The 25,320-nt window shown below is 43.6% G+C and overlaps 1 protein-coding gene across 4 annotated transcripts in view; it reads right to left on the reverse strand.

Annotated features, from left to right (window-relative positions):
• LOC141084586 (E3 SUMO-protein ligase ZNF451-like) overlaps positions 1–25,320 on the reverse strand; it is a 104,553-nt gene that overhangs the window by 27,019 nt on the left and 52,214 nt on the right. For 3 of the 4 annotated variants that reach the window (XR_012231044.1, XM_073569418.1, XM_073569416.1), the window contains 2 exons: positions 4,387–4,517; positions 3,450–3,636 (listed from right to left, as the gene is read on the reverse strand). Coding sequence is in view for 3 of the 4 variants with exons in the window: in XM_073569418.1 (XP_073425519.1) it covers positions 3,450–3,636; positions 4,387–4,517 (318 nt within the window). In the remaining variant the exon portion in view is untranslated. The remainder of the gene's footprint in view (positions 1–3,449; positions 3,637–4,386; positions 4,518–25,320) is intronic. The other variant, XM_073569417.1, reaches the window with a different exon arrangement.

Consider the following 25,320-nt stretch of genomic DNA (forward strand, 5'->3'; position numbering starts at 1 on the left):
GCAGGCTCACACTGAGCACGTGACAGACGTGACAGAGTCTGGAGACGCCGTGGAGAGCGATCTGCTGCCTGCAACATCCTTCAGCACGACCGAATTGGCAGTGAGTCAGTAATGGTGTGGGGTAGTATTTCTTTGGAGGTCCACACGGTGTGTCTTGATAATTGCCAATAATTTCCATCTGCTGTCTATTCCATTTGCACAACAGAATGTGAAATTGATTGTCAGTGTTGCTTCCTAAAGGCCCCGTCTAACATAGGGAGATCGCTGAAACGTCACAGATTTCGTGCTCAAATGTCCTGGGCCATTTTTTGACCACAGGTGTCCCAATGCCAGCATGCATTGCTGTGTTTGACTCCAACGAGCGACCTCCTTGGCGACTCAGAACTCAGGGACACAGGCGAGAGTCGTCAGAATCACTGCTGTGTGACAAGGTCCCAACTGCCGAGGTCGTTCTATGGACCGCCGGAACGTTGCTGCATCGCTGGGTAAATCTGCCTGTTTGATGGCTTACTGGTGACCATGTAGCGACGCACCAGCAAACCTTACCACGTCATATCATTGTCGGGATCGCTGGTGCGTCGCGCAGTGTAACGGTACCCTAAGTGGACAGCTTGATTTCACAGAAGTTTGATTTACTTGGGAGTTAGATTCTGTCGTTTAAGTGTTCCCTTTATTTTTTTTGAGACTATATATATATATATATATATATATACATACATATACATACACACACACATATATATATATACATACACACTATATATATATATATATATATATATATATATATACACACACACACACACACATATATACACACATATACAGTGGGGAAAAAAAGTATTTAGTCAGTCAGCAATAGTGCAAGTTCCACCACTTAAAAAGATGAGAGGCGTCTGTAATTTACATCATAGGTAGACCTCAACTATGGGAGACAAACTGAGAAAAAAAAATCCAGAAAATCACATGGTCTGTTTTGTTTTCATTTTATTTGCATATTATGGTGGAAAATAAGTATTTGGTCAGAAACAAGCAATCAAGATTTCTGGCTCTCACAGACCTGTAACTTCTTCTTTAAGAGTCTCCTCTTTCCTCCACTCATTACCTGTAGTAATGGCACCTGTTTAAACTTGTTATCAGTATAAAAAGACACCTGTCCACACCCTCAAACAGTCTGACTCCAAACTCCACTATGGTGAAGACCAAAGAGCTGTCAAAGGACACCAGAAACAAAATTGTAGCCCTGCACCAGGCTGGGAAGACTGAATCTGCAATAGCCAACCAGCTTGGAGTGAAGAAATCAACTGTGGGAGCAATAATTAGAAAATGGAAGACATACAAGACCACTGATAATCTCCCTCGATCTGGTGCTCCACGCAAAATCCCACCCCGTGGGGTCAGAATGATCACAAGAACGGTGAGCAAAAATACCAGAACCACGCGGGGGGACCTAGTGAATGAACCGCAGAGAGCTGGGACCAATGTAACAAGGCCTACCATAAGTAACACACTACGCCACCATGGACTCAGATCCTGCAGTGCCAGACGTGTCCCACTGCTTAAGCCTGTACATGTCCGGGCCCGTCTGAAGTTTGCTAGAGAGCATTTGGATGATCCAGAGGAGTTTTGGGAGAATGTCCTATGGTCTGATGAAACCAAACTGGAACTGTTTGGTAGAAACACAACTTGTCGTGTTTGGAGGAAAAAGAATACTGAGTTGCATCCATCAAACACCATACCTACTGTAAAGCATGGTGGTGGAAACATCATGCTTTGGGGCTGTTTCTCTGCAAAGGGGCCAGGACGACTGATCCGGGTACATGAAAGAATGAATGGGGCCATGTATCGTGAGATTTTGAGTGCAAACCTCCTTCCATCAGCAAGGGCATTGAAGATGAAACGTGGCTGGGTCTTTCAACATGACAATGATCCAAAGTACACCGCCAGGGCAATGAAGGAGTGGCTTCGTAAGAAGCATTTCAAGGTCCTGGAGTGGCCTAGCCAGTCTCCAGATCTCAACCCTATAGAAAACCTTTGGAGGGAGTTGAAAGTCCGTGTTGCCAAGCGAAAAGCCAAAAACATCACTGCTCTAGAGGAGATCTGCATGGAGGAATGGGCCAACATACCAACAACAGTGTGTGGCAACCTTGTGAAGACTTACAGAAAACGTTTGACCTCTGTCATTGCCAACAAAGGATATATCACAAAGTATTGAGATGAAATTTTGTTTCTGACCAAATACTTATTTTCCACCATACTATGCAAATAAAATGAAAAAAAAACAGACAATGTGATTTTCTGGATTTTTTTTTCTCAGTTTGTCTCCCATAGTTGAGGTCTACCTATGATGTAAATTACAGACGCCTCTCATCTTTTTAAGTTGTGGAACTTGCACTATTGCTGACTGACAAAATACTTTTTTTCCCGTGTGTGTGTGTGTGTGTGTGTGTGTGTGTGTGTGTGTGTGTGTGTGTGTGTGTGTGTGTGTGTGTGTGTATATATATATATACACACACACACACACACACACACACACACACACACACACACACACACACACACACACACACATATATATATATTCAAAAGTAGGTAGACAGAAAATAACATTTATTTTCATTTATATATAAAATTATATTTACTAACATAAGCATAACGTTGACAATTTTATTCTGAACAATACAAAACAGTGCTTTCTGTGCTGACCCGCTCCCCTTGGTTTTTATGATGTCTTTCCCTTTCATTATGTCTTGTTAAATGTCTCAGTCTACCTTTGTCCTTGTTGGTGTCCTTATTTAATTAAATGAAAATTTGTTATATTGAATGAATTGTTGGTATTTTTTCTTATTTATACATTTTTTCACGAAGTTTTTCTGAAATAGTGTTGTGGTGTCTACTTTAATTTAGCCATATTCACCTGGGTACTAATTTCTCTCCTTAGTATTGATGTTTTTTTAAACAAAAACTAACACTTAGACAGTGCTCTCAGGCTTGGTTGGCTCACTTTGTTCCAGAAATTTGCACCAAAATCTATACATTTTTTTTTAGCAAGGTGTCCCATGTTTGGTCCCATCCATTTCATCATATCACTTTTCAGTGATGCCATGCTCGCTTGCCAGACAAGGCGCAAAAATTGTTTAAAAAGCATACATTTGGCGCAAGTCAGTTTTTGGTGCAGAATTCTGAAATGTTGGCTTAATAAGTAAGCCCCAGTATTTCTTCTGATTAGTTTAGGATTTGGAATGTTCAGCCATTTACTAATTTGCAGTATGGACCACCCGTTCAACACAAAGCAAATACAGACCACCGCTCAACGCTAAACTTATTTACAATGAAGTAAACAGGAAAATAAAGTCAAGAAGAGCAGCTTTATTAATGATGCAGCTAAAATGGATGTCTCTTTCTTATTGGATCATTAATGCCTATGGCATGTGGCAATGATTTCATACCTGGTGTTGTTTCTGCTATGCTGTTCAGGATGGCACACATTACATCTCCTCCTAAATGATGTGGATTAAGGACATGAGCAAGCCGCTGGGTTTTATTGAATTGGTTCTCCAATTCCAGAAAACCTTTATCACCTGATAAAATAGTGAAAGGGATTTGCTTGGGTAGTTTCTCATCTAGGCGTCCTGCCTAAAAGCAAACACAAACACAAGTTAGTGCCAAAATGTCCTGTGTGATGCCCATTACATATCAAGTGTAATAAAAATGTTATACTCAAAAACCCTAAAGTAAAAAGGAAATGTCATTCTATTTATACATATGTATTTTACATTGTGAGATCCATATATACCGTCATGAGGATAACTAAGCATAACCTTGTTAAAGTCTATGGTTTCATATATCAGGACATAATGAAAGATCTGAACCATTAACATGCTGAAGCCTTTAGACTACGAGCTGTAGCTCTTGGGGTATTTGCCATTTCTCAAGTAATGCATCGTCTGAACTTCTGTTGATACTGAAGCGACGATCACTCCTGGGGAAATATTCAGCAGTCTAGAATGTTTTCAGCTTGTGAATAATCTTTCTCACTGTAGAATGAAGCGCTCCAAAATGACTTTACAACACTACCTAAATTGATGGATAGCAACAATTGCTTCTCTAAAATCATTGCCTTTAGCTTTACTCCTTTGCATGGTGTAACACACGAACGCATACTCCAGAGCAGCAAACTGCCAAACTTCTTTTAATCAAAGTGGTCACACCTGCTGATGAATAAATAATCAGGGCCTTTGATTAGCAGCACTTGAGTGCTACTTTCCCTCTTAAGTCCTATGGAAGCAGTCAGGGTGCATTTCATTTTTTCACATACTGCTTCTGCATTTAAATCCACTTTTTGGTAAATAATAACATGGTGTAGAGACACTAAAAGGAACTTACATGCATGCAAATAGCAAAGTCAGCGGCATTTTTCCTTCTGCTGCAGTGAGGATGAAGGAAAAAACAGCCAATATTCAAAAGATACTTATAAATCTTGCAGGTCTCAGGGGGCTTCCAATTACTTCCTCCACCTTCAAACAAATTAAATGTTTAGTTAATTGGATCAATTTTAACAAGTTCATGACCAGCTACATTTGAGTTTTTCCCACATTTTCGGATTTAGAATCTTTAAAAGAGGTATTCTCATCTCCAAGATCCTATCTTGATATGTAGTAGGGATAATAATTTATCCGATTAGAAATGTAGTATAGTTCTCCTGATTCACTATGTTGCTTACCCCATGTGCAGGGCATTGCAGCAGCTTAGGTATCCATAGCTACGCCCACTCAGTGACAGTTGAGAGCAGTCGTAACCATGGATACGTAAGCTACTGCAATGTCTGCATATTTGAAAAGCCATATAGCGAATCAGGCAAACTATATTACATTTCTAATTGGAGGCATTTGCTATTGCTTACACCTACTACACATTGGGATGGGATGTTGGAGATCGGAATACTCCTAACTTCCTTGTTCAGTCATTCAAATAATTTTTACATCTTTTTTTCTTAATCCTTTAAATTACATTTTTATATTCACATTTTTATTCTATAGATTTTTTCCTTTATACTGTTGTCAGATAGGAAATGAAAAGGTGTCTGCTTTTCACATTTTAGCCACTCATTTACTCTACTTTCTATTACAATTATTTTATGGATGAAATGTTCACCTCCCCCCCCCCTCCCCCATCAGCAGAGTAGGTACCAACAGTTAATCGGACTGGTGATGGCTTTTTCATTTTTTTTTTTTTTTCTTATTGACGATTTACTTTTTTCCTAAATTTATAATCACACATTAATTATGCCTCTCCCATAAGGTCATGAAAAACACTTCAAAACACTGAAATATATTTTCTTCTTTCCTTTAATTGCCAATATCCCCTATAACTGAGGCTGAGATTTTATCCATAGTTACAGGGCACATTGAGTCTCCTGCCAGCAGTGTAGAGCCAAGTTTCGCACATTGCCTTTGTTTTATGCGAATGACTTTAACAAATAAATACATTTTATTACTATTTCTGAAACAAGATGTGTACAGCTGCAGCATATTTAAGTATTTCTTGGAAAAAAATCCAAACACAATTTTGGATATTTTCACTCAAAAAGTAGCAAATAGAGCTCCCCTTCTTGAACTGCTTCTTAGCTGCAATTTGAGTTCTGGGTAAAAAGAACTGATCACAAAGAAAAAAAAAAGACAGCCAGCTCACCGACTTGTGGAGGAAACACGGAGCACCATCCTGGTATGGCTTGATCCAATGCGAAAAAAAACGAAGAAGGCCCAGCTTCTCATGATAAAACTTGAAATTTTATTCCATCATAGGTATAAGAACAAATATACAGCTCCTTTGGACTATATCAGCTCATCAGACAGACATGAGCGACATGTTTCGATCGCTTGCGCGATCTTTATCAAAACTGACATTTCAAGACCACATACAGATTAAAAAGGAACAAACACCAATCATCTGTTAGAAACAGATCACGATTGAAGGTTCTATTCACATGTTATAAGAAAAGTGCAAAAACTATATATTAATATATAAAGACAAAAATTCATACAAAATACACAAAATTGAAACAGTAGATAAAAGTCAAATGCTTGATAGTTAATAATGAAACATAATGTCATTCTTTTTATTCAATCCGTCCGGGAATCTAGTTCCTAAGTTGAAAATCCAATATGCCTCACGGGTGAGTAAAATTCTCCTAAGGTTACCACCTCTTGCAGGTTTCTTTATTCTTTCCAAACCTGTCACCGGTAGGGAAGCAACACTACGCGAGGGAAAATTTATAAAGTGTTTTGCCGCAGAAAATATATTACGTACCCCATCACTGACATTTGTTATACCGTATATACTCGTGTATAAGCCAAGATTTTCAGCCCTTTTTTTTGGGCTGAAAGTCCCCCTTTCGGCTTATACGAGAGTCTAACGGGGTTGGCGGGGGAGGGGAAGTGGGGGGTGACCGAGACCATACTCACCCCCTCCTGGCACGGTCTCTTCAGCCCCTGCTTCCCCCATGATCTCAGCATCCCAGCTGTTCCTGCATTCAGCGGTCACGTGGTAGCGCTCATTAAACTCATGAATATGCGCATATTTAATGAGCGGTACCATGTGACCACTGAATGCAGGAACAGCTGGGAAGCAGAGATCATGCATGAAGCAGGGGCTGAAGAGACCGTGTGCCAGGAGGGGGGTGAGTATGACGGGGAGCAGAGCAATATTTACCGGTCCCCGTTCCATCGCTGTCTCCCGGGTCCTCTGGCTGTGACATTCAGCGGAGGGCGCGATGACGTAGTCAGTGCGTACCCTCTGCTAACGTCACTGCACAGGACCCGGGAGACAGCGATGGAGCAGGGAACAGTAAATATAGCCAGTGCCCGGGGCCTGAGCCAGCGACTACTCCCACACCTAGCCCACAGTGACAGAGAGGTGAGTATGTCTTCCTTTTTTTTTTTTTTTTTTTTATATATAGCAGCGGAAGCAGCATATGGGGGGTATTTTATATATGGAGCTTCTACTTGGGCCACTTAACCCTTGTGCAGCGTATGGGGGTATTTATATATGGAGCATCTACTTGGGACACCATTAACCCTTGTGAAGCAATATATGGGGGGTATTTATCTATGGAGCATCTTTTTGGACCACCATTAACCCTTGTGCAGCACCACCCTCGGCTTATACATGAGTATTCCCATTTTTTTTGTGTCAAAATTGGGGAGGGGGGGGTTGGCTTATACGTGGGTATATTTCTCTGATGACATTAAATGAATCAGAATAGTATAAAAATTAAATGAATCAGTGATAATCTAAGAGCAGAAAATTCTATGAATTAATCTGACAGTCTAAAAACAAATAATCAATACTTTTATCCGATCCAGTCGAGATCTGATTGTATGGACAGTTTTCAGGAGACTGTGGAACGTGAGGTTAAGCTTTTGAAATATGATAATGTTTCAAAGAAAAAAATTCATTTTTCAAAAAAAGAATAGAATGGCAATACAAGAGCTTAAGGAGATGACCGATATGACTACAAAAATATTCGATAAAGGACGTGTCATAGTTGTTATGAACTCTGAGGATTACAAGAATAATATTGTGGAAATGCTATCCGTTTCTTCTACGTATAAAAAATTGCCTACTGACCCACTCCACTATATAAGAACCAGGTGGATGAAATTATAAAAGAGGGTTTGACGCTAGGAGTCTTGTCCAAGAAACAAGCTGAATTTTTGGAAGTTTCTAATCTGGTTTTACCAATATTGCATGGACTGCCCAAGATTCATAAGAATGAAATTTTTCCACGAGACCAATCTCATGAGACCTATGAGACCAATTGTCTCGGGAATTGGTTCTGTTAATGAACATTTGGGAGAATGGCTTGACTCTCGATTGCAACCCTTAAAATTCCTGGTTTTATCAAGGATACTAAAAATGTGCTTGATGTCTTGAAACAAAAGGAGTGGTCAACTGATTATACGTGGTAGAGTTGCGATGTCACAGCTCTATACGAGTATACCACATAATATAGCGTTACAAGCCCTTGATTTTGACCTGAAAAAGCATAGCAATTATTCTTCAGATCTAATCAATTTCATGTTGCAGGTTACATATTTGTTAACCCATAATTTCTTCTCCTTCGATCAACAATGCTACCTGCAAAGTGCAGGAGTAGCGATAGGTGCTAAATTTTCACCTTCGCTAGCCAATTTAGTCATGGCTTATTGGGAACATCAATTTTTGTTTTCTCCGTCTAATGTTTTAGCATCCTACATTGTCTGGTATGACAGATACATCGACTACACCCTGATAATTTGTAGGGGCGATGTATCTGCCATACTGGACTTTGTGGATTATATCAACGCAAATAAATATAATTTGAAATTCACGTATGTTTATAACATGAAATTTCTTTTTTAGATCTTTTCTTACAGGGTATTCCCGGTCAATTAATTTCAACTTGTACATATTCCAAGCCTATGATGGGTAACACAATTTTACATGCTGATAGCGGTCACCCTAGACATACGGTGAGATCTATTCCTGTTGGCGAATTTACAAGAATCAAACGAAGTTGTAATAACAATGATAATTTAGAATGGGAATTGAAGAAATCTTGCATTAATTTGAAAGACATAAATTACCCTAATTGGATGTTAAGGAGGGCTCTCAACGTGTGTGTCTGATAAAAATTCTATACCTGGACAGTGTAATAAGAAAATCTCTTCTAAAAATCCTGTTTCCAATATAGCGCCCAATTCAATCAAATAAAGGGAATTATCAAAAAATGTATACCGATTTTATACCAGGATCCCATTTTGTCATGTTTTAGATCAGGGATATAACATAGTGGCAAGGAGAGCACCCACTTTAGGCAACAACTGGTCACCCAGTTAATTTTTGTCAAAAAGAAATAGTGACACTTGGTTGAGCTGCAAGGGTAATTTTAAATGTGGGAGCACGAATTGTAAAACTTGGAAACACGATTAAAACAAAAAATTTCAGTAATAATCATGGCACCACATTAGTTAATATAAATGAATTTATTAACTGCAATTCAAATCATGTGGTTTACAAAATAGATTGCGATATTTGTAAAAAAAAAAATCGTATGTTGGGTGTACGTCTAGAAAGCTGAAGACACGTATAGTAGAACATCTACAGTATATGATATAGCAAATGTCAGTGATGGGGTACATAATATATCTTCTGCAGCAAAACACTAGAAATTTTCCCTCGCGTAGTGTTGCTTCCCTATAGGTGACAGGTTTGGAAAGATTTAAGAAACCTGCAAGAGGTGGTAACCTTAGGAGAATTTTACTCACCCGTGAGGCATATTGGATTTTCAACTTAGGAACTAGATTCCCAGACGGATCGAATAAAAAGAATGAAATTATGTTTCATTATTAACTATCAAAGCATTTATCTTTTATCTACCGTTTCAATTTTATATATTTTTTGTCTTTATATATATATTAATATATAGTTTTTGCACTTTTCTTATATGTGAATAGGACCTTCAATCATGTGATCTGCTTCTAACAGATGATTGGTGTTTGGTCCTTTTTAATCTGTATGTGGTCTTGATATGTCAGCTTTGATAAAGATCGTGCAAGCGATCGAAACGTGTCGCTCATGTCTGTCTGATGAGCTGATGTAGTCCAAAGGAGCTGTATATTTGTTTTATACAGTGCTGTGCAAATTATTTGGGACACAGCATTTTTTTAAGTAAAATCGTAAGTTGGTTACCAGTCAGTGATTCAAACCCGTTTTAACTGCTTTCAACAGGCACTCACACCTGCTCACAGCCGTTAAAACTGGTTTGAATCACTGACTGGTAACCAACTTATGATTTTACTTAAAAAAATGCTGTGTCCCAAATAATTTGCCCAGCACTGTACCTATGATGGAATAAAATTTCAAGTTTTATCATGAGGAGCTGGGCTTTCTTTGCTTTTTTCGCATTAAAAAGAACTGATGCCAGCAAAGTGAGTGAGAATCCTGAAATCTCATGCACACGTGGCTTATTTGTGAATTGCAGATTTGGTGCAGATGTAAATCTGCACAATGTCCATTCTTTCAGCATTTTTGCTGCAAATTTCACCCATAAATGATTGGGGAAAAATTAGCACAAAAACTATATGTAGAATAACGTAGTAAAAGTGCGCCTATTTTAAAGGGAATCTGTCACCTCATTTTTGCCATCACCGCCATCAGGGGCTTATCTACAGCTCATAGGCCAAAAATGAGGTGACAGTCCCTTTAAGCAGTGTTTTTCCTGAATTTGTGATGATCGAATAATGAAATATTCAGAAATATCTGTGCATGTTTACCAAATAACGAATCCAATGCCAGTCAATGAGAAAGCCATTTTTTTTTTTTTTGCTGGACTCAAACAGGTCTGGGAGTATGAGGAAAAAAGCTGAAATGGATGAGAAAGATCTAAAACTAAATGGGAACAGGATGGAGAAGATACCTGCTTGCCTTTCAAACTCACATATGGTATCTGGGAATAATGTCAGACTATTGCGCTACAAAACCTAATTTTTTTTAAACGGAAAAATACTAAGAAACATTTTTTCCTTCATAATTTCATGCATATAAGGCATAAAAAAAAAAAAAAAGAATTATACCTCCCCCTTAGGATATGTAAACAAGGAGTGTTTTGGCTTTATAGTTTTTCCTTTAACAGTTCCCTCCCTCATGCCAAATAGTTAGGAAGATCGTGGAATACATATTATCCATCCCTTTACAAATGGCATTTCAAACATGCCCATATGAATTTTGTGCTTTGTCAGCCACGTTGTCCACCATCATGTCATTATGAGGCCCTCGATTACAATTAGCAGAGTGCCAGCTGGTGCCGTGAATCCTGAGTTTGGGAAGGGCCCTCAGGTGACCCTGTATCATACATTTGTGATGGCTCTAACTCCTACATTTGGGAGGTCACTCCCTCATGCCAAATAGTTAGCCAGATAATAGTGGAATACATATTCCCCATCACTTTACAATGCCAGCTAAAACATGCCCATTTGAATTTTAGGCCCCAATCCCCACCGTCATGTCATTATGAAGCCCTTGCTTAACATTTTCAGAGGACCAGCAGGTGCAGTGAAACCTGAGTTTGGGCAGGGCCCTCAGGTGGCCCTGTATGATACATTTGTGAGAGCTCTCACTCCTATATATATGGGAGGTCCCTCAGTAATTCCAAATTTATAGCTAAAGCATGAAATACATATGCCCCATCACTTCACAATGCCAGCTATAATATGTCCATTTGAATTATGGGCTTTGCCCGCCACCACCACATTCACCGCCATGTAATTATGCTACTCGCTTCAAATTTTCAGAGGCCAGCAGGTAATGTGAAACCTGAGTTTTGGAAGCTCCACAGTTCATTTTGGCCACCAGATCCCAATGGAGCCACTATCATAGCGGGTGAAGTCACTGTAAGGTGAATATAATACAGGAGTTGGGGAAGCTGAATGATCAGTCAGGAAATTGGATTCTACCAGACACCAAAACCATTAGAATTAAATTCTAAATACAGTGTATGCAAGTAAGAACCTGTATTGTGGTCAGTGTCAGGCCTGAAACCCATGTCAGGAACATGTACAAGCCTCACTTTACTTGGAAGCTGCCTCAACAAGGAAACAGGAGTGCCACTGACGAATCTGCACAAATCTAAACACTTCTTCTGGAAATTACCCAACCAGGAAGAATGTATCTCTTGCATGGTTTTGAGCAACAATGGAGTAATTACAGGATATGGCCTGGAGAGTGATGAGGTCTATGAAGTGTATTACTCAGGTGACAGCCAGTCCTACAGCGCTCAGGTAAAGGCCTTAGCCTGGCAATGACCATGTTCCAATATGGGTAAGGCTGCAACCTGAATAGGTCTGAGGAGCTTATTAATCCAGTCTCTTAGACGTGCTTAAAATGTACAGAAACTACCAATACCCCAACCACCATTTTATTGTAAAGACCCAACTTTAGCAAATGTAAGGGAAGCGACCGTTTAAAGGGAACATGTCATCCCCCCCCAGGCGTTTTTAAGTAAAAGAGCCATCTTGTGCAGCACTAATGCTGCATTCTGTCAAGGTGGCTCTTTTACTTAGCATCCCTTCCACCGCAGAAATAGTTTTTAACCTCTTCACGACCGCCCACAGTAGATAAACGTTGGCGCTTGCTGGGCTTTGTGCAGCGCCGACGTTTATCTACTGTCGGCGGTTTTGTGCCCCCCGGGACCCCCACATACCTTACAACGCGGGGATCCCGGTGCGCAATGCATGCTGGGACCCCCGACGTCATCGAGACCTGATTGGTTCAGGTCCCGATGACGTCAGCGTCACAGCAGCCAATGGGAGCGATCGCTGGGAAAGCTGCTTGTTTCCTGGCGATCTCCCTCATTGTAACGCGGCTTCTCCCTCTGATCTAACACTGATAGCTGATCAGAGGTGAAGCAGCGTTGTGTGACTAGATCGCTGCCTGGCACAGCTGATCGCTGCCTGGCACAGCTGTGCCAGGCAGCGATCTTGTCACACAGTAACGCTGCTTCACCTCTGATCATCTGTCATTGTGAGATCAGAGGAGAAGTCGCGTTATTATGTGCCAGGCAGCGATCTTGTCACATAGTAACGCTGCTTCTCCTCTGATCTCACACTGACAGATGATCAGAGGTGAAGTGGCGTTACTATGAGTCAGATCGCAGGGCAGCGATCTTGTGACAAAAATAAAAAAAAAAGTAAAAAAAAACAAATGCTAGGGCTAGGGTTAGGGCTAGGGTTAGGGCTAGGGTTAGGGCTAGGGCTGGGATTAAGGTTATGGGTGTGTTGGTGTTAGGTTTGTGGTTAGAGTTATGGTTAGGGCTGAGATTAGGGTTAGGGGTGTGTTGGGGTTAGGGTTGGAATTAGAATTGGGGGTTTCCACTGTTTAGGTACATCAGGGGCTCTGTAAATGCAATATGACGCCAGCAGACCATTCCATCAAAGTCTGCATTTCAGAACGTCACTACTTCCCTTCCGAGCCCCACCGTGTGTCCAAACAGTAGTTTTCTCCCACATATGGGGTACCAGCGTACTCAGGACTCAGGACAAATTGGACAACAACTCTTAGGGTCCAATTTCTCCCGTTACCCTTGTGAAAATAAAAATTGGGGGCTAAAAGATCATTTTTGTGGAAAAAAAATGATTTTTTTATTTTCACACCTCTACATTATAAACTTTACTGAAACACTTGGGGGTTCAAAGTGCTCACCACACATCTAGATAAGTTCCTTGGGGGGTCTAGTTTCCAAAATGGGGTCACTTGTGGGGGTTTCCACTGTTTAGGTACATCAGGGGCTCTGCAAACGCGACATGACACCCACAGACCATTCCATCAAAGTCTGCATTTCAGAACGTCACTACTTCCCTTCCAAGCCCCACCGTGTGCCCAAACAGTAGTTTTCTCCAACATATGGCATACCAGCGTACTCAGGACAAATTGGACAACAACTCTTAGGGTCCAATTTCTCCTGTTACCCTTGTGAAAATAAAAATTGGGGGCTAAAAGATCATTTTTGTGGAAAAAAAATGATTTTTTTTTATTTTCACGGCTCTACATTATAAACTTTAGTGAAACACTTGGGGGTTCAAAGTGCTCACCACACATCTAGATAAGTCCCTTGGGGGGGTCTAATTTCCAAAATGGGGTCACTTGTGGGGGGTTTCCACTGTTTAGGTACATCAGGGGCTCTCCAAATGCGACATGGCATCCGATCTCAATTCCAGCCAATTCTGCATTGAAAAAGTCAAACGGCACTCCTTCCGTTCTGAGCTCTGCCGTGTGCTCAAACAGTGGTTTAGCCCCACATACGGGGTATTGGCGTATTCGGGAGAAATTGCACAAAAAATTTAGTGGTTCATTTTCTCTTTTTACACTTGTGAAAATAAAAAAAAATGGTTTTGAAGTAAAATGTTTGTGAAAAAAAGTTAAATGTTTATTTTTTCCTTCCATATTCCATTCATTCATGTGAAGCACCTGAAGGGTTAATAAACTTCTTGAATGTGGTTTTGAGTACATTGAGAGGTGCAGTTTTTAGAATGGTGTCAATTTTGGGTATTTTCTGTCATATTGACCCCCCAAACTCACTTCAAATGTGAGGTGGTCCCTAAAAAAAAATGGTGTTGCAAATTTTGTTGTAAAAATGAGAAATCGCTGGTCAACTTTTAACCCTTATAACTTCCTAAAAAAAAAAAAAATTACCGTATATACTCGAGTATAAGTCGATCCGAGTATAAGTCGACCCCCCTAATTTTGCCACAAAAAACTGGGAGAACTTATTGACTCGAGTATAAGTCTAGGGTGGGAAATGCTCCATAGATTATTCCCCCATATGGTGTCCTCAGAAGAAACTCCATAGATTATTCCCCCATATGCTGCTCCCATAAGAAGCTCCATAGATTGTTCTCTCATATGCTGCCCCCACAAGAAGCTCCAGATTATTCCCCCACAAGAAGCTCCAGATTATTCCCCCATATGCTGCCCCCCCATAAGAAGCTCCATATATTGTTCCCTCATATGCTGCCCCCACAAGAAGCTCCATATTGTTCCCCCATATGCTGCCCCCACAAGAAGCTCCATATTGTTCCCCCATATGCTGCCCCCATAAGAAGCTCCATATTGTTCCCTCATATGCTGCCCCCACAAGAAGCTCCATATTGTTCCCCCATATGCTGCCCCCATAAGAAGCTCCATATTGTTCCCTCATATGCTGCCCCCACAAGAAGCTCCATATTGTTCCCCCATATGCTGCCCCCATAAGAAGCTCCTTAGATTATTCCCCCATGTGCTGCCGCTGCTGCTGCATGTAAAAAAAAAAAAAAATGACATACTCACCTCTCCGTCGCTGGGTGTCAGATTCTCACCTGTCCTGCGTCCATGGCTGGTCACCGCTATCTGCACATCATCAGTCAGTGACATTCAGACTGCAGGGGGCGCGGCGCGCACTAACCACGTCACCGCGCCCTCTGCTGTCTGAAGTCACTGACCGATGACAGACAGCAGCAAGCAGCCATGGACGCAGGACAGGTGAGTATCGCTATACTTACCCGTCCTGACGCTGTCTTGAGACCCCAGCTTCTCCGCGCTCTCTCTTCCTGCCTTCAGCGGTCACGTGGTGCCGCTCATTAAAACTCATCAATATGCGCATATTGATGAGTTTTAATGAGCGGCACCACGTGACCGCTGAAGGCAGGAAGAGAGAGCACGGGGAGAAGCTGGGGGCTCAAGACAGCGTCAGGACGGGTAAGTATGACCTGACACATCCGCCCCCTCCGACCCCTTTGTATATGACTCGAATATAAGTCGAGAGGGGGACTTTCAGCCCAATTTTTTGGGCTGAAAATCTCGACTTATATTCGAGTATATACGGTATGTTTCCAAAATTGTGCAGATGTAAAGTAGACATGTGGGAAATGTTATTTATTAACTATTTTGTGCGATATCACTCTCTGATTTAAGGGCATAAAAATTAAAAGTTTGAAAATTGCAAAATTTTCTAAATTTTTGCCAAATTTTGATTTTTTTTAACAAATAAGTGCAGATCATATCTAAAAATTTTTACCACCATCATGAAGTACAATATGTCATGAGAAAACAATGTCAGAATCAGTAGGATCCGTTGAAGCGTTCTAGAGTTATGACCTCATAAAGTGACACTGGTCAGAATTGAAAAAATTGGCCCGGTCACGAAGGCAAAAACAGGCTCAGGTGCGAAGGGGTTAAAATTGTTCAAAAATACCTGAATTTTGACAGATGCCTTGCATCCAGTCATTTATTTGGCGCCGCCTCCTCAGTGTTCTTTTGACATGCAGGCGCCTGCGCGGTACTATAGTTTCGTGGGCATGCACAGTTAGCGCTGCCCGACGTGCCCATACTCAGATCACATCCTGGCCTTCACATCGCGCGGCCACAGATCCCGCCCCGCAGTCGCTTATGATTTATTCACACTGCGGGGCTGGGAATCTTGGGCATGAGAGCCGCAGAGAACTACTGCGCATGCCTAAGATTCCCAGCCCCGCAGTGTGAATAAATCATAAGCGACTGCGGGGCGGGATCTGTGGCCACGCGATATGAAGGCCAGGATGTGATCTGAGAGCACGGGCACGTCGGGCAGCACTAACTGCGCATGCCCATGAAACTATAGTACAGCGCAGTTGCCAGCATTTCAAAAGAACACTGAGGAGGCGGCGCCAAATACGAAATGACTGATGGATGCGAGGCATCTGTGAGAGGGGGAAAGACCTGCCCCCCTGTCAAAATTCAGGTATTTTTTAACAATTTTAAAAACGATTATTTCTGCGGTGGAAGGGACGCTATCTAAAAGAGCCACCTTGACAGAATGCAGCATTAGTGCTGCAAAAGGTGGCTCTTTTACTTAAAAACGCCTGGGGGGGGTGAAAGGTTCCCTTTAATAAAGAGTCAAAAGTCTCATTTAGGAGCCTGGAAAACTCAGTAATGGTCATTGTTTAGCACTGGACAATGTAAATTGCTAAGAAATATGTATGCCACACCTAAGTAACAATTTGTGAACGGACATATATGCTGACGAGAGACAACTGAACGCTGCGTTGGGACAACAAACTGGACGTGGTTGCTGACTATTGTGTCTGTGCAACTGCAGGTTGTGGACAGGAAGCATCACTGCCTCCATCTTGGCCAGCAAATTGGGAAGAACGTAACATAGGGGAAGGGCCAGTGGTTGCAGTCAGGCACAGATTTTGTACCCAGGCGTTATGCCCACCTACTGAGGTGCTGCATATATGAGAAGTATATGGCGTATGGTAACAGAGGTATGTCAAATTTCCCTTTATAAAAAGGATGTTTGGATAAGATTTTCAAACTAACAGCATATATAGAGCATGTTTCATTACTCCTATTATCCTTTATTAATGCATTCATGCTCCAAAATCTGCAAGTGCAGATCCAAAAATCAACATCAGGCTACCAGATACACGCTTAAAGAGACTGTGAGGAGGGCAACACAATAGTAGTATAATAATAGAATCTAGAGAGATTGAAAGTATAAAATTGACCTTTGCACAATGGCCAAAGGTTCTAAAAAAATTACCCCAAGGGGGTGTGTATCTGACCAGCTGAAAGATGCTGTTATGGGGACCTCACAAATCAGTAAGCAGTTATTACAAGTGGTAGAGATAGAGAGCATAAGTTTCACCATTGCACATTGTTCAAAGGTTTCAAAAAGTACAAAACGTAGGGTATACATAGATAAACACTAAGTACTTGTTGCAGAAGCAGGAGGAGGAAGAGTAGGTGATTTCCTGAACAAAATAGTTTTGGATAGCAAGAGATGGACGTTAAGACAACTTCCAAAAAAACAAACATTTGGCCTGCATTTACATAACGTTGCTGTCCTCCGTAGGGCTTACAAAGTCGGAGGAAATCCAGCCCTTGTTAAATTTTAGAAGAGTCAGTCTGTCTGCATTTTCCATTGACAGGCATCTGCGCCTATCCATAATGAATGCACCTGCCGAACTAAAAATCCACTGAGACAACACACTTGCAGCAGGGCATGGCAGCACATCCAAGACGTACAAGGATGTCCCTCATCGTCATAGTTACACCCACAGATAGCCCTTGCTGAAGGGACAGTCACATGAAAATGGCCCAATTGGTGAACATTCTCCCCACCCCGAGTTGCAACTGGTGTGCGTGGCCCTCCCCTGTAATCCTTGTGGGTGAAAAGAGCCGGGGTACCTCTGCTACCAGCGTTGTCTCCTGAGGGTAATCTTTTGAGCAAGTCTTACACTACGGCCCTCTGGCATACATGCACAGAAAATGGCATGTGTCTCAGACATTAAAGCAAATTTCTCCTTGTATCGTGGGTCTGTAAAGGTGCACAGCCAGTATTTCATGGTGGACAAAATGTCTTTCACAAGAGGGCCTTGGGAAAGGCATCTTGAAATGAACTCTGCCATGTGTGGCAGACTACAAAGAGTCAAACGTTCAGTGTCCTCACCAGAAAGAGAACTAACCATCCTCTTTCCTCCTCATGACGCATAGCCTCCTCCTCTTCAGGCCATCCATGCTGGAGAGGCATGAAGCTGGGATTGGGAGTCCCCTCTGTAGCACTGAGCAAAAACTCCTGTTCCTCCTCATTCTCCTGTACCTTATCACCCAATGTGGCCTGAGACTACTGTGTGAGGTTGGGCCGTGTGTTATCAGCTGCTGTACAATCTTGCTCCATTAGCCACCTGCTCGGCATTCAAAGCTTCCTCTTTCAGATTCTGCAGCCAACGATTTAATAGACAACAGCAGGATGGTTAAGCTGATAAATAGCGTCATCAGCGCTCACCATCTTGGTGCAGTACTCAAAGTTTTGAAGAACCTCACATAGGTCAGCGATCCACACCCACCTCGGCAGCTATATGTGCAGGCTGAGTGTTACTCTGTCAGGCCTTGAGAAGCTGGAATTCAGAGACTGCCCTCTGCTGCTCACTATACCTTGCCAACATATGGAAGGGCGAATTCCAAAGTGTGGGCAAGTCACAAATCAGTCGGAGAAGAGGCAAATTAAAGCGCTGCTGCACTGAAGCTAGACTGGAAAAAGCCTGAGATGACTTTTGGAAATGTGCGCTGACACTATCTTGGCAAGTAGGTTAGGCAAGTCAAGGTATGTTTTTAAAAAATGCTATACAACCAAGTTCAGCACGTGGGCCATGTATGTAATGTGTACCAGCTTGCCAAGCTTTAAAGCTGCTACAAAGTTACGCCCATTATCGCACACAACCAGTCCTGGTTGGAGGCTCAGCTGGGAGAGCCACTGATCGGTCTGTTCATTAATCCCTTTCAACAACTCGGCTGTGTTGTGAGCTTTATCACCTAAACAGATGAGCTTCAGCAGTGTACTGCCTTGCCAAGGCAGTGCTACAGATTGAGACTGAACCCCTGATGGAAGTTGGGCTCACTATTCTAGGTGTGGGTAAGATGTGTGATGTCCCAGACTCCACCAGGTTAACCCAGTGTGCTGTCATGGAAATGCCTCATCCCTGTCCAAAAGAACTTGTCCATGTGACTGTGGTTAGGTGGACCTTACCTGTGACTGCACTGGCCAGAGCACGGCTGATAATGTGTAACACAAGCTTATGTAACGTGGGGGCGGCACACCGAGAAAAATAGTGTCGGGTGGGAATAGAGTACCGTGGGGCTTCCACCACCGAAAGTTCACGGAAAGACTCAGTTCCCACAAGTTGAAACTGCAACATTTCCAGGGCTAGCAGTCTGGGTGTTTAGAGTGGGTGGATGGCTGGATAGGTGTGCTTTCCGGTAAACGTCTGGGGCAGGGACAACTGAACGCTGCACTGGGGACAACTAACTCAACAAGGTTGCTGACTTATGTGTGTGCAACCGCTGGTTTTGGGCAGGAGGCATCTGCGCCTGCTTCATGGACATTAGATTGGGAAGGCCATAACAGACACCCTCAGACACAGAATTTGTACCCAGGCGTTCCACCCACCTACGGGGGTGCCGTCCATGTACTTTTGCATGCTGGTGCTGCTCAGGTTGGCAATGTTCTTGCCTCTTAGCTTGGTTTGGCAGATGCTGCAAATTAGAGTTGTTTTATCTGAAGGACTTTCCGAAAAAACCTGCCATACAGGGGAACAATGCATTCTTGGCCTTTTATCTAGCCAAGTGGGGGGCTCTGTAGATCAGTTGACAGAGTTCTACCTCTGATAAAACCACTACCTCTTCTTGCCTGTTTTCTTGCTACAAATCCATCCCTCTCTGCACTGTTGTGTTGTGCTCATTAGGCATGCCATCGTGCCAGGTTGCATCAGTGGCCTCATCATAGACAATGTCATCCTCCAAATCCTCAATCTGATCCTTTTGAGTTGTGATTTGAGGCTGACCTAATGGCAACTGTGCGTCATGATTATCTTTCAACACTTCAGACATTAATTGACCTTCGCCAACATGGCGTTCTCCTGGTCTTTGGTGCTCAAATGTTTTGGGCATCACTGCACTCCACCTCATGACCCTCTTTAATGGTGCACGTTGAGAAGCCTGACAAATTACAAGTTACTCAGAGTGGCCAGCGGTGGGGTCATATGTCTCCTGGGTCTCTTGATGGAAGTAGGACCAGGTTGAAGATTTAGAGGTCAAGCCTCTTAGCTACTAAGACTGAACCGTGTGGAAGACTTAGTCTGCCATCCAACCCACAACATTCTCGCACTCTTCTGGGTTAGTTAGTGGTGTAGCGTGCTGACCAAATTTGGACAGGAACCTAGAACGAGATCCAGTCACCTTCAGGTCTGTCAAATGGCCTTGGCGGGCACCACCACATCCCTTAATGTCACCCACTATTTAATGTGTTATGCTTATGAAACAAAAAAATACTGGCTTTATTTTTCACAAAAGGTCTTATGTACAAATTCACTGTATGTAGCAATGTGTGACTATTTTTGGACATCACAGCTTGATTATACACGGCAACTGCAGACTGATGTAAACTACAGGTAAATAGTCACGTCTGCGTATCTCTGCAGGCTTTGCGCCAGTTGCACAACTAATAGATAAAGATACTCTATTTTTTAAACCAACAGAAAATTATGATTTTTTTTTTTTTTTTTTAAAGATCGCCTTGCTGACACCCTCCAAATGCGGAGTAATGAAGATTATTGCCCCTGCTAAATTATCACTTAAGATCATCTCTACCCAGATTGCGCCAGTCGCACAACTGCTAGACAAATATTAGGTATTTAAGCAATGGACGAGGTTTATTATTTAGCAATTAGATTTTAAAATGGATGTTACTATATGCTGCCACTGAGGAACATTATTTTGCAGTAAAAAATAAAATAAAAATTATAGGCTGCTACACAGGGATATTATGTAGCTCCCAAAAATGGTTTGGTATATTGCCGTCACTACTTAATATTAGTTCCCTCTACAAATAGCTGATTTTTATATTTTGGTAGTGGCTGAAACCCTCCCTATTTCACCCTAATCACAATGTCTGTTCCTAATACTAACTACTATACAACACAGTGGAAAATAGCAGAGATGTGAAGAATGTACTTGCAATGATGATGTGATATCACCCTGGTGCATGCCGTTCACTCTTCCTCCTATTAAATCTCTCCATACTTAATCCCCACCTAACAACTATATCTTGACAATCTTCAGCTATTAAAAGAGCTTTTAGGAATGAAGAACATTTAATATAATCTCCTTTCACCCTCACTATGCTCAAACTACTCTCTCCCTATGCTGTTTCCAGCTGCAATGTGCGCAAGATGGCGCCGGCAACCTTAAAATATCCCCTCATGACCCTGTAAGGTCAGACAATCACAGTAATGCCCCACCAAAGATTGCGCAGGCATTACTGTGATTGCAAACCAGCCCAGCATGTTCATTGGCTGCAAATAAAGCGCCAAACATGCTGGGCGGGTCACTCGAATATACCCAGGTGAATACCTAAATTACAAAAAGCCCGAATACCGTACTATTCATGCGAGCGATCATCACTACTGCTAAGAGATGCAGAAATGTCTGCACCAAATACTTAATGTGCACATACCCCAAGACTGACAACACACAGACAAGAAAAAAAAAAAAAAAAAAAAAAACACAACTGACAATTCCCTCTCCCGATCCCACATACGTAGCGCACAGAATCTGGATATGTGTACATGTGTTCTCAGTAGAGGAGTAAATTACAGCCAGACTCCTCTTCCTAAGCACAAAATAATAAGGTAGCTAAAAACCAAATGTCTATTGCTTCGTTCTCTGCCCTCGTGAGGTCAAGGCCCCCATTTACATTAAATTTTAACAGTTGAACCCACCAATTCCAGTATTGTCTAAACTATAGGGCCAACAGAAAGTTTTCCCTAAACCCTCCAAATTATGTATGTGATGTAGTATCAGTGCATTAAAATACTTACCAATTGCAGTCTCTCTGGTCCGCTTCTTGCTCATGCGACATGAAAACAGACTAGCCAGCTCACCCAGAGGTCTGTGTGTGGAGCGGAAGTCGCTTTCTTTTTATAAGTCTATGGAGACTCATTTTGGTTCTCATACACTTACATCGGATAAGAAACCACTGTACACAATAAAATCCGACAAAGCTAGAGCGGTCACGTGGGCCAGAAAAGAACCGGAGTCGTGCTGGAAACCGGGGGAAGACTGCAATCGGTATTTAAATTACACTAGCACTACATCAAATACATAATTAGGACAGTTTAGAGATTTCATCTTTAAAAGGGGTTCTCTACACTTTATATAATGCACTGTCAGGATTTTAAATGTCAGCTGCCTTCTACAGCAGTTTCCCAGCTGAGACGTAGTAGGACAGGTTACATAAAAACCATCTGCTCGAGACCGATATCGGATGAGAGCAACATCCTGTCAGATATCGTGATCGCGCACTGAACCTGACAGGACAGGAGCTACCGGGATAAACAATGCAGACTGTCTTCAGCCGGCCTGGCATTTCTGCTTGTTAACTCACAGAATCCTTTCACTATCGGGTATATTCCAAGTAAAAATGTAGGTATCCTTTATTACAGCAACTCCATGCCCTCCTGCCCACCACTAAACCTGTCAGGTTGCATGAGATAAATGTTCAATCTCGGTCAGCTAAACAAAGTTTATCTAGTGCTGTAGTCCGCTCAGTTTTGTTCCTCCGTGGTGTCCTATCAGGTTCAGTAACAGAGCAATGCGCGTTCATGTTCCTGACTGGAAGCTGCTCTCACCGTCTGTCTCGAGCAGCCCGTCCTACTATGTGTCAGCTGTGAAACAGCAATGGCAGCACACATTTGAAATCCCAATGTCACGCCGTGCTCACCTGGGGGCGGGACCTCAGTCCCGACGTCATCTCTTCCGGAGCTGCGGTCACTCCGGGGGTCCCGTAGGGTGCGCACGCGCAGCTCTCGTTCCCGGGCCTCCTCCTACATGTCACGTTTGCGCGCTCCTGTCAGTGCTGTATAGGGCTCGGTCCTCTCTATGGTAATGGAGGACCTGACCCGGAACCTGTAGTGGTCATGTGCTTTCTGGCTAGGTCCTGACCCGGAACCAGTAGTAGTCATGTGCTATATCAGACGACCTCCCCCTAGGGGAGGTGCCTGATTATTGTGGTGCTTCCTGGCTTGGTCTGCCGTGTCCCTGCCTGGCTGTGCGCTGTACTCAGGTCCTCTGCCTTGCACTCTGTTGTGCCTCTTGGCACACGCTCTGAACCTGCACTCTGCTTTGTACTTGGTTGTGCCTCCTGGCACACGCTCTGACCCTGTGTTCTGTCTCATACTCGGTTGTGCCTCCTGGCACATGCTCTGACACTGTACTCTGTCTCATACTCGGTTGTCCCTCCTGGCACACGCTCTGACACTGTACTCTGTCTTATACTCAGTCGTGCCTCCTGGCACACACTCTGATTCCGTGCTCTGTCTTATACTCAGTTGTGCCTCCGGGCACACACTCTGATCCTGTACTCAGTCTCTTACTCTGTTACACCTCCTGGCACACCTGCTGCCTGACTCAGTGCTCTGACGTGCTCCTTGCACGTTTCCTGCTTCACTCACACCCGGACGAACAAGTCTCTGTATACCACGTGTTCCCGTGTCCACACTTTACACGTTCCTGCAGACACTCTCACCCACTCATGTCTCCTGTGAGCCGGCCGCCTGGTGCCAGCAGTCGTGGTGCCTCACCCCCTGGGGCTTGCCCCTGACACTCCCTGTATAGGGGGTGGTCTTCACTAGGTCAGCTCGCCCTGGGAGGGTTGGTGTCACGACCCAGAGAGTCCACTCCAGGAGTCGTCACAGTATAATCAGGCCATGGACCCCGCTGGTGCCACCACCTCCATCCAAAAGGAACTGGTGTTCCTACGGGAGAGTCAGACCAGGATTATGGTCTTTTTGAAATCCATGGAGTCTCGTTTGTCGGCCATACAATCCGTTTCTGCCCAGTCCTCGGCCCCGCACCCGATGCCGCGCCTCGGCAAGCCACCCCGATATAGCGGGGACCCTAAGTTTTGTCGAGGATTTCTGAACCAATGCCGGTTACATTTTGAGCTTTTGCCGCAGCACTATCCCACTGAGCGCGCCCAAATTGCCTTTATTGTTTCACACTTAGAGGGGGAGGCATTAGCATGGGTGAACCCCCTCTGGGAGCGCAATGACCCACTCGTCTCTCGGCTTTCCACCTTTTTGGACACCTTCCGCAAGGTGTTCGACGAGCCGGGTCGGCTGGCCTCTATCACCGAGTCCCTCTTTAACCTCCATCAGGGTACGCTACCGGTAGGACAGTATGCCATCCGTTTTCGTACCTTGGCCTCCGAACTCGGTTGGAACAACGAGGCTCTCGTAGGGATCTTTTGGCGTGGCCTGTCCAGTCGGATCAAAGACGTACTGGCAGGTCGGGATACTCCCACCTCTTTAGAGGATCTGATCTCACTGGCGACACGCATCGACCTGCGGTTTCAGGAACGTGCCCGTGAATTAGCCAGAAAGAGGAGCTCCTCTCACCTCCTCCGTTCCTGCTCCAAGAAGCCGGGAAACTTCTCCGCCTAGGGTTGATAGGAGAGGCCTCCCTAGGTGTACGTGATTCCTCTCCTCCCCTGCTCGTGTCCGTATTATTGAATCTCGGTGCCAAGCGTTATTCTGAGGAGGCTTTCCTGGATTCTGGCGCGGAGGGGAATTTTATCACACTCGAGGCGGTTAAAAAATACCGGATTCCTGTCAGATCCCTGGAGACTCCTCGGTCGATTGTTTCGGTCAATGGTACGTCCGTGCTGGAGTCCGTTACCCAGGCCACCGAAGAGATCGAGCTGCAGATCGGAGCCCTGCACCTGGAGAAGATCTCCTTCCTCGTCTTGTCCACCATGTCTCACGCACTTCTTCTAGGCCTCCCTTGGCTACGGACTCATGAGCCAACCCTGGACTGGCGGTCGGGCGAGATACTCCGGTGGGGACCGTTCTGTCAGGAGAAGTGCCTGTTGCCCGTCCGTCTGATGAACTCTGCCGGTCCATCCCCGGCACCTACAGGTCTGCCGTCGGCTTACTGGTCCTTTGCAGATGTTTTCGACAAGAAGGAGGCCGAGACTCTGCCACCCCATCGGCCATATGACTGTCCGATTGACCTCATTTCTGGTTCTACGCCACCCAGGGGTAGGATATACCCGCTATCCCCTGCTGAGACCCAAGCTATGTCTGACTATATCCAGGAGAACCTTGCTAGAGGTTTCATCCGTAAGTCCTCCTCGCCCGCGGGAGCGGGATTTTTCTTTGTAAAAAAGAAGGACGGCTCCCTCCGTCCTTGCATAGACTACCGAGGCCTGAA

The sequence above is a fragment of the Dendrobates tinctorius genome, unplaced genomic scaffold, assembly GCF_039654945.1.
Source record: "Dendrobates tinctorius isolate UK_male_01 unplaced genomic scaffold, ASM3965494v1 ptg000024l, whole genome shotgun sequence".
NCBI lineage: Eukaryota > Metazoa > Chordata > Amphibia > Anura > Dendrobatidae > Dendrobates > Dendrobates tinctorius.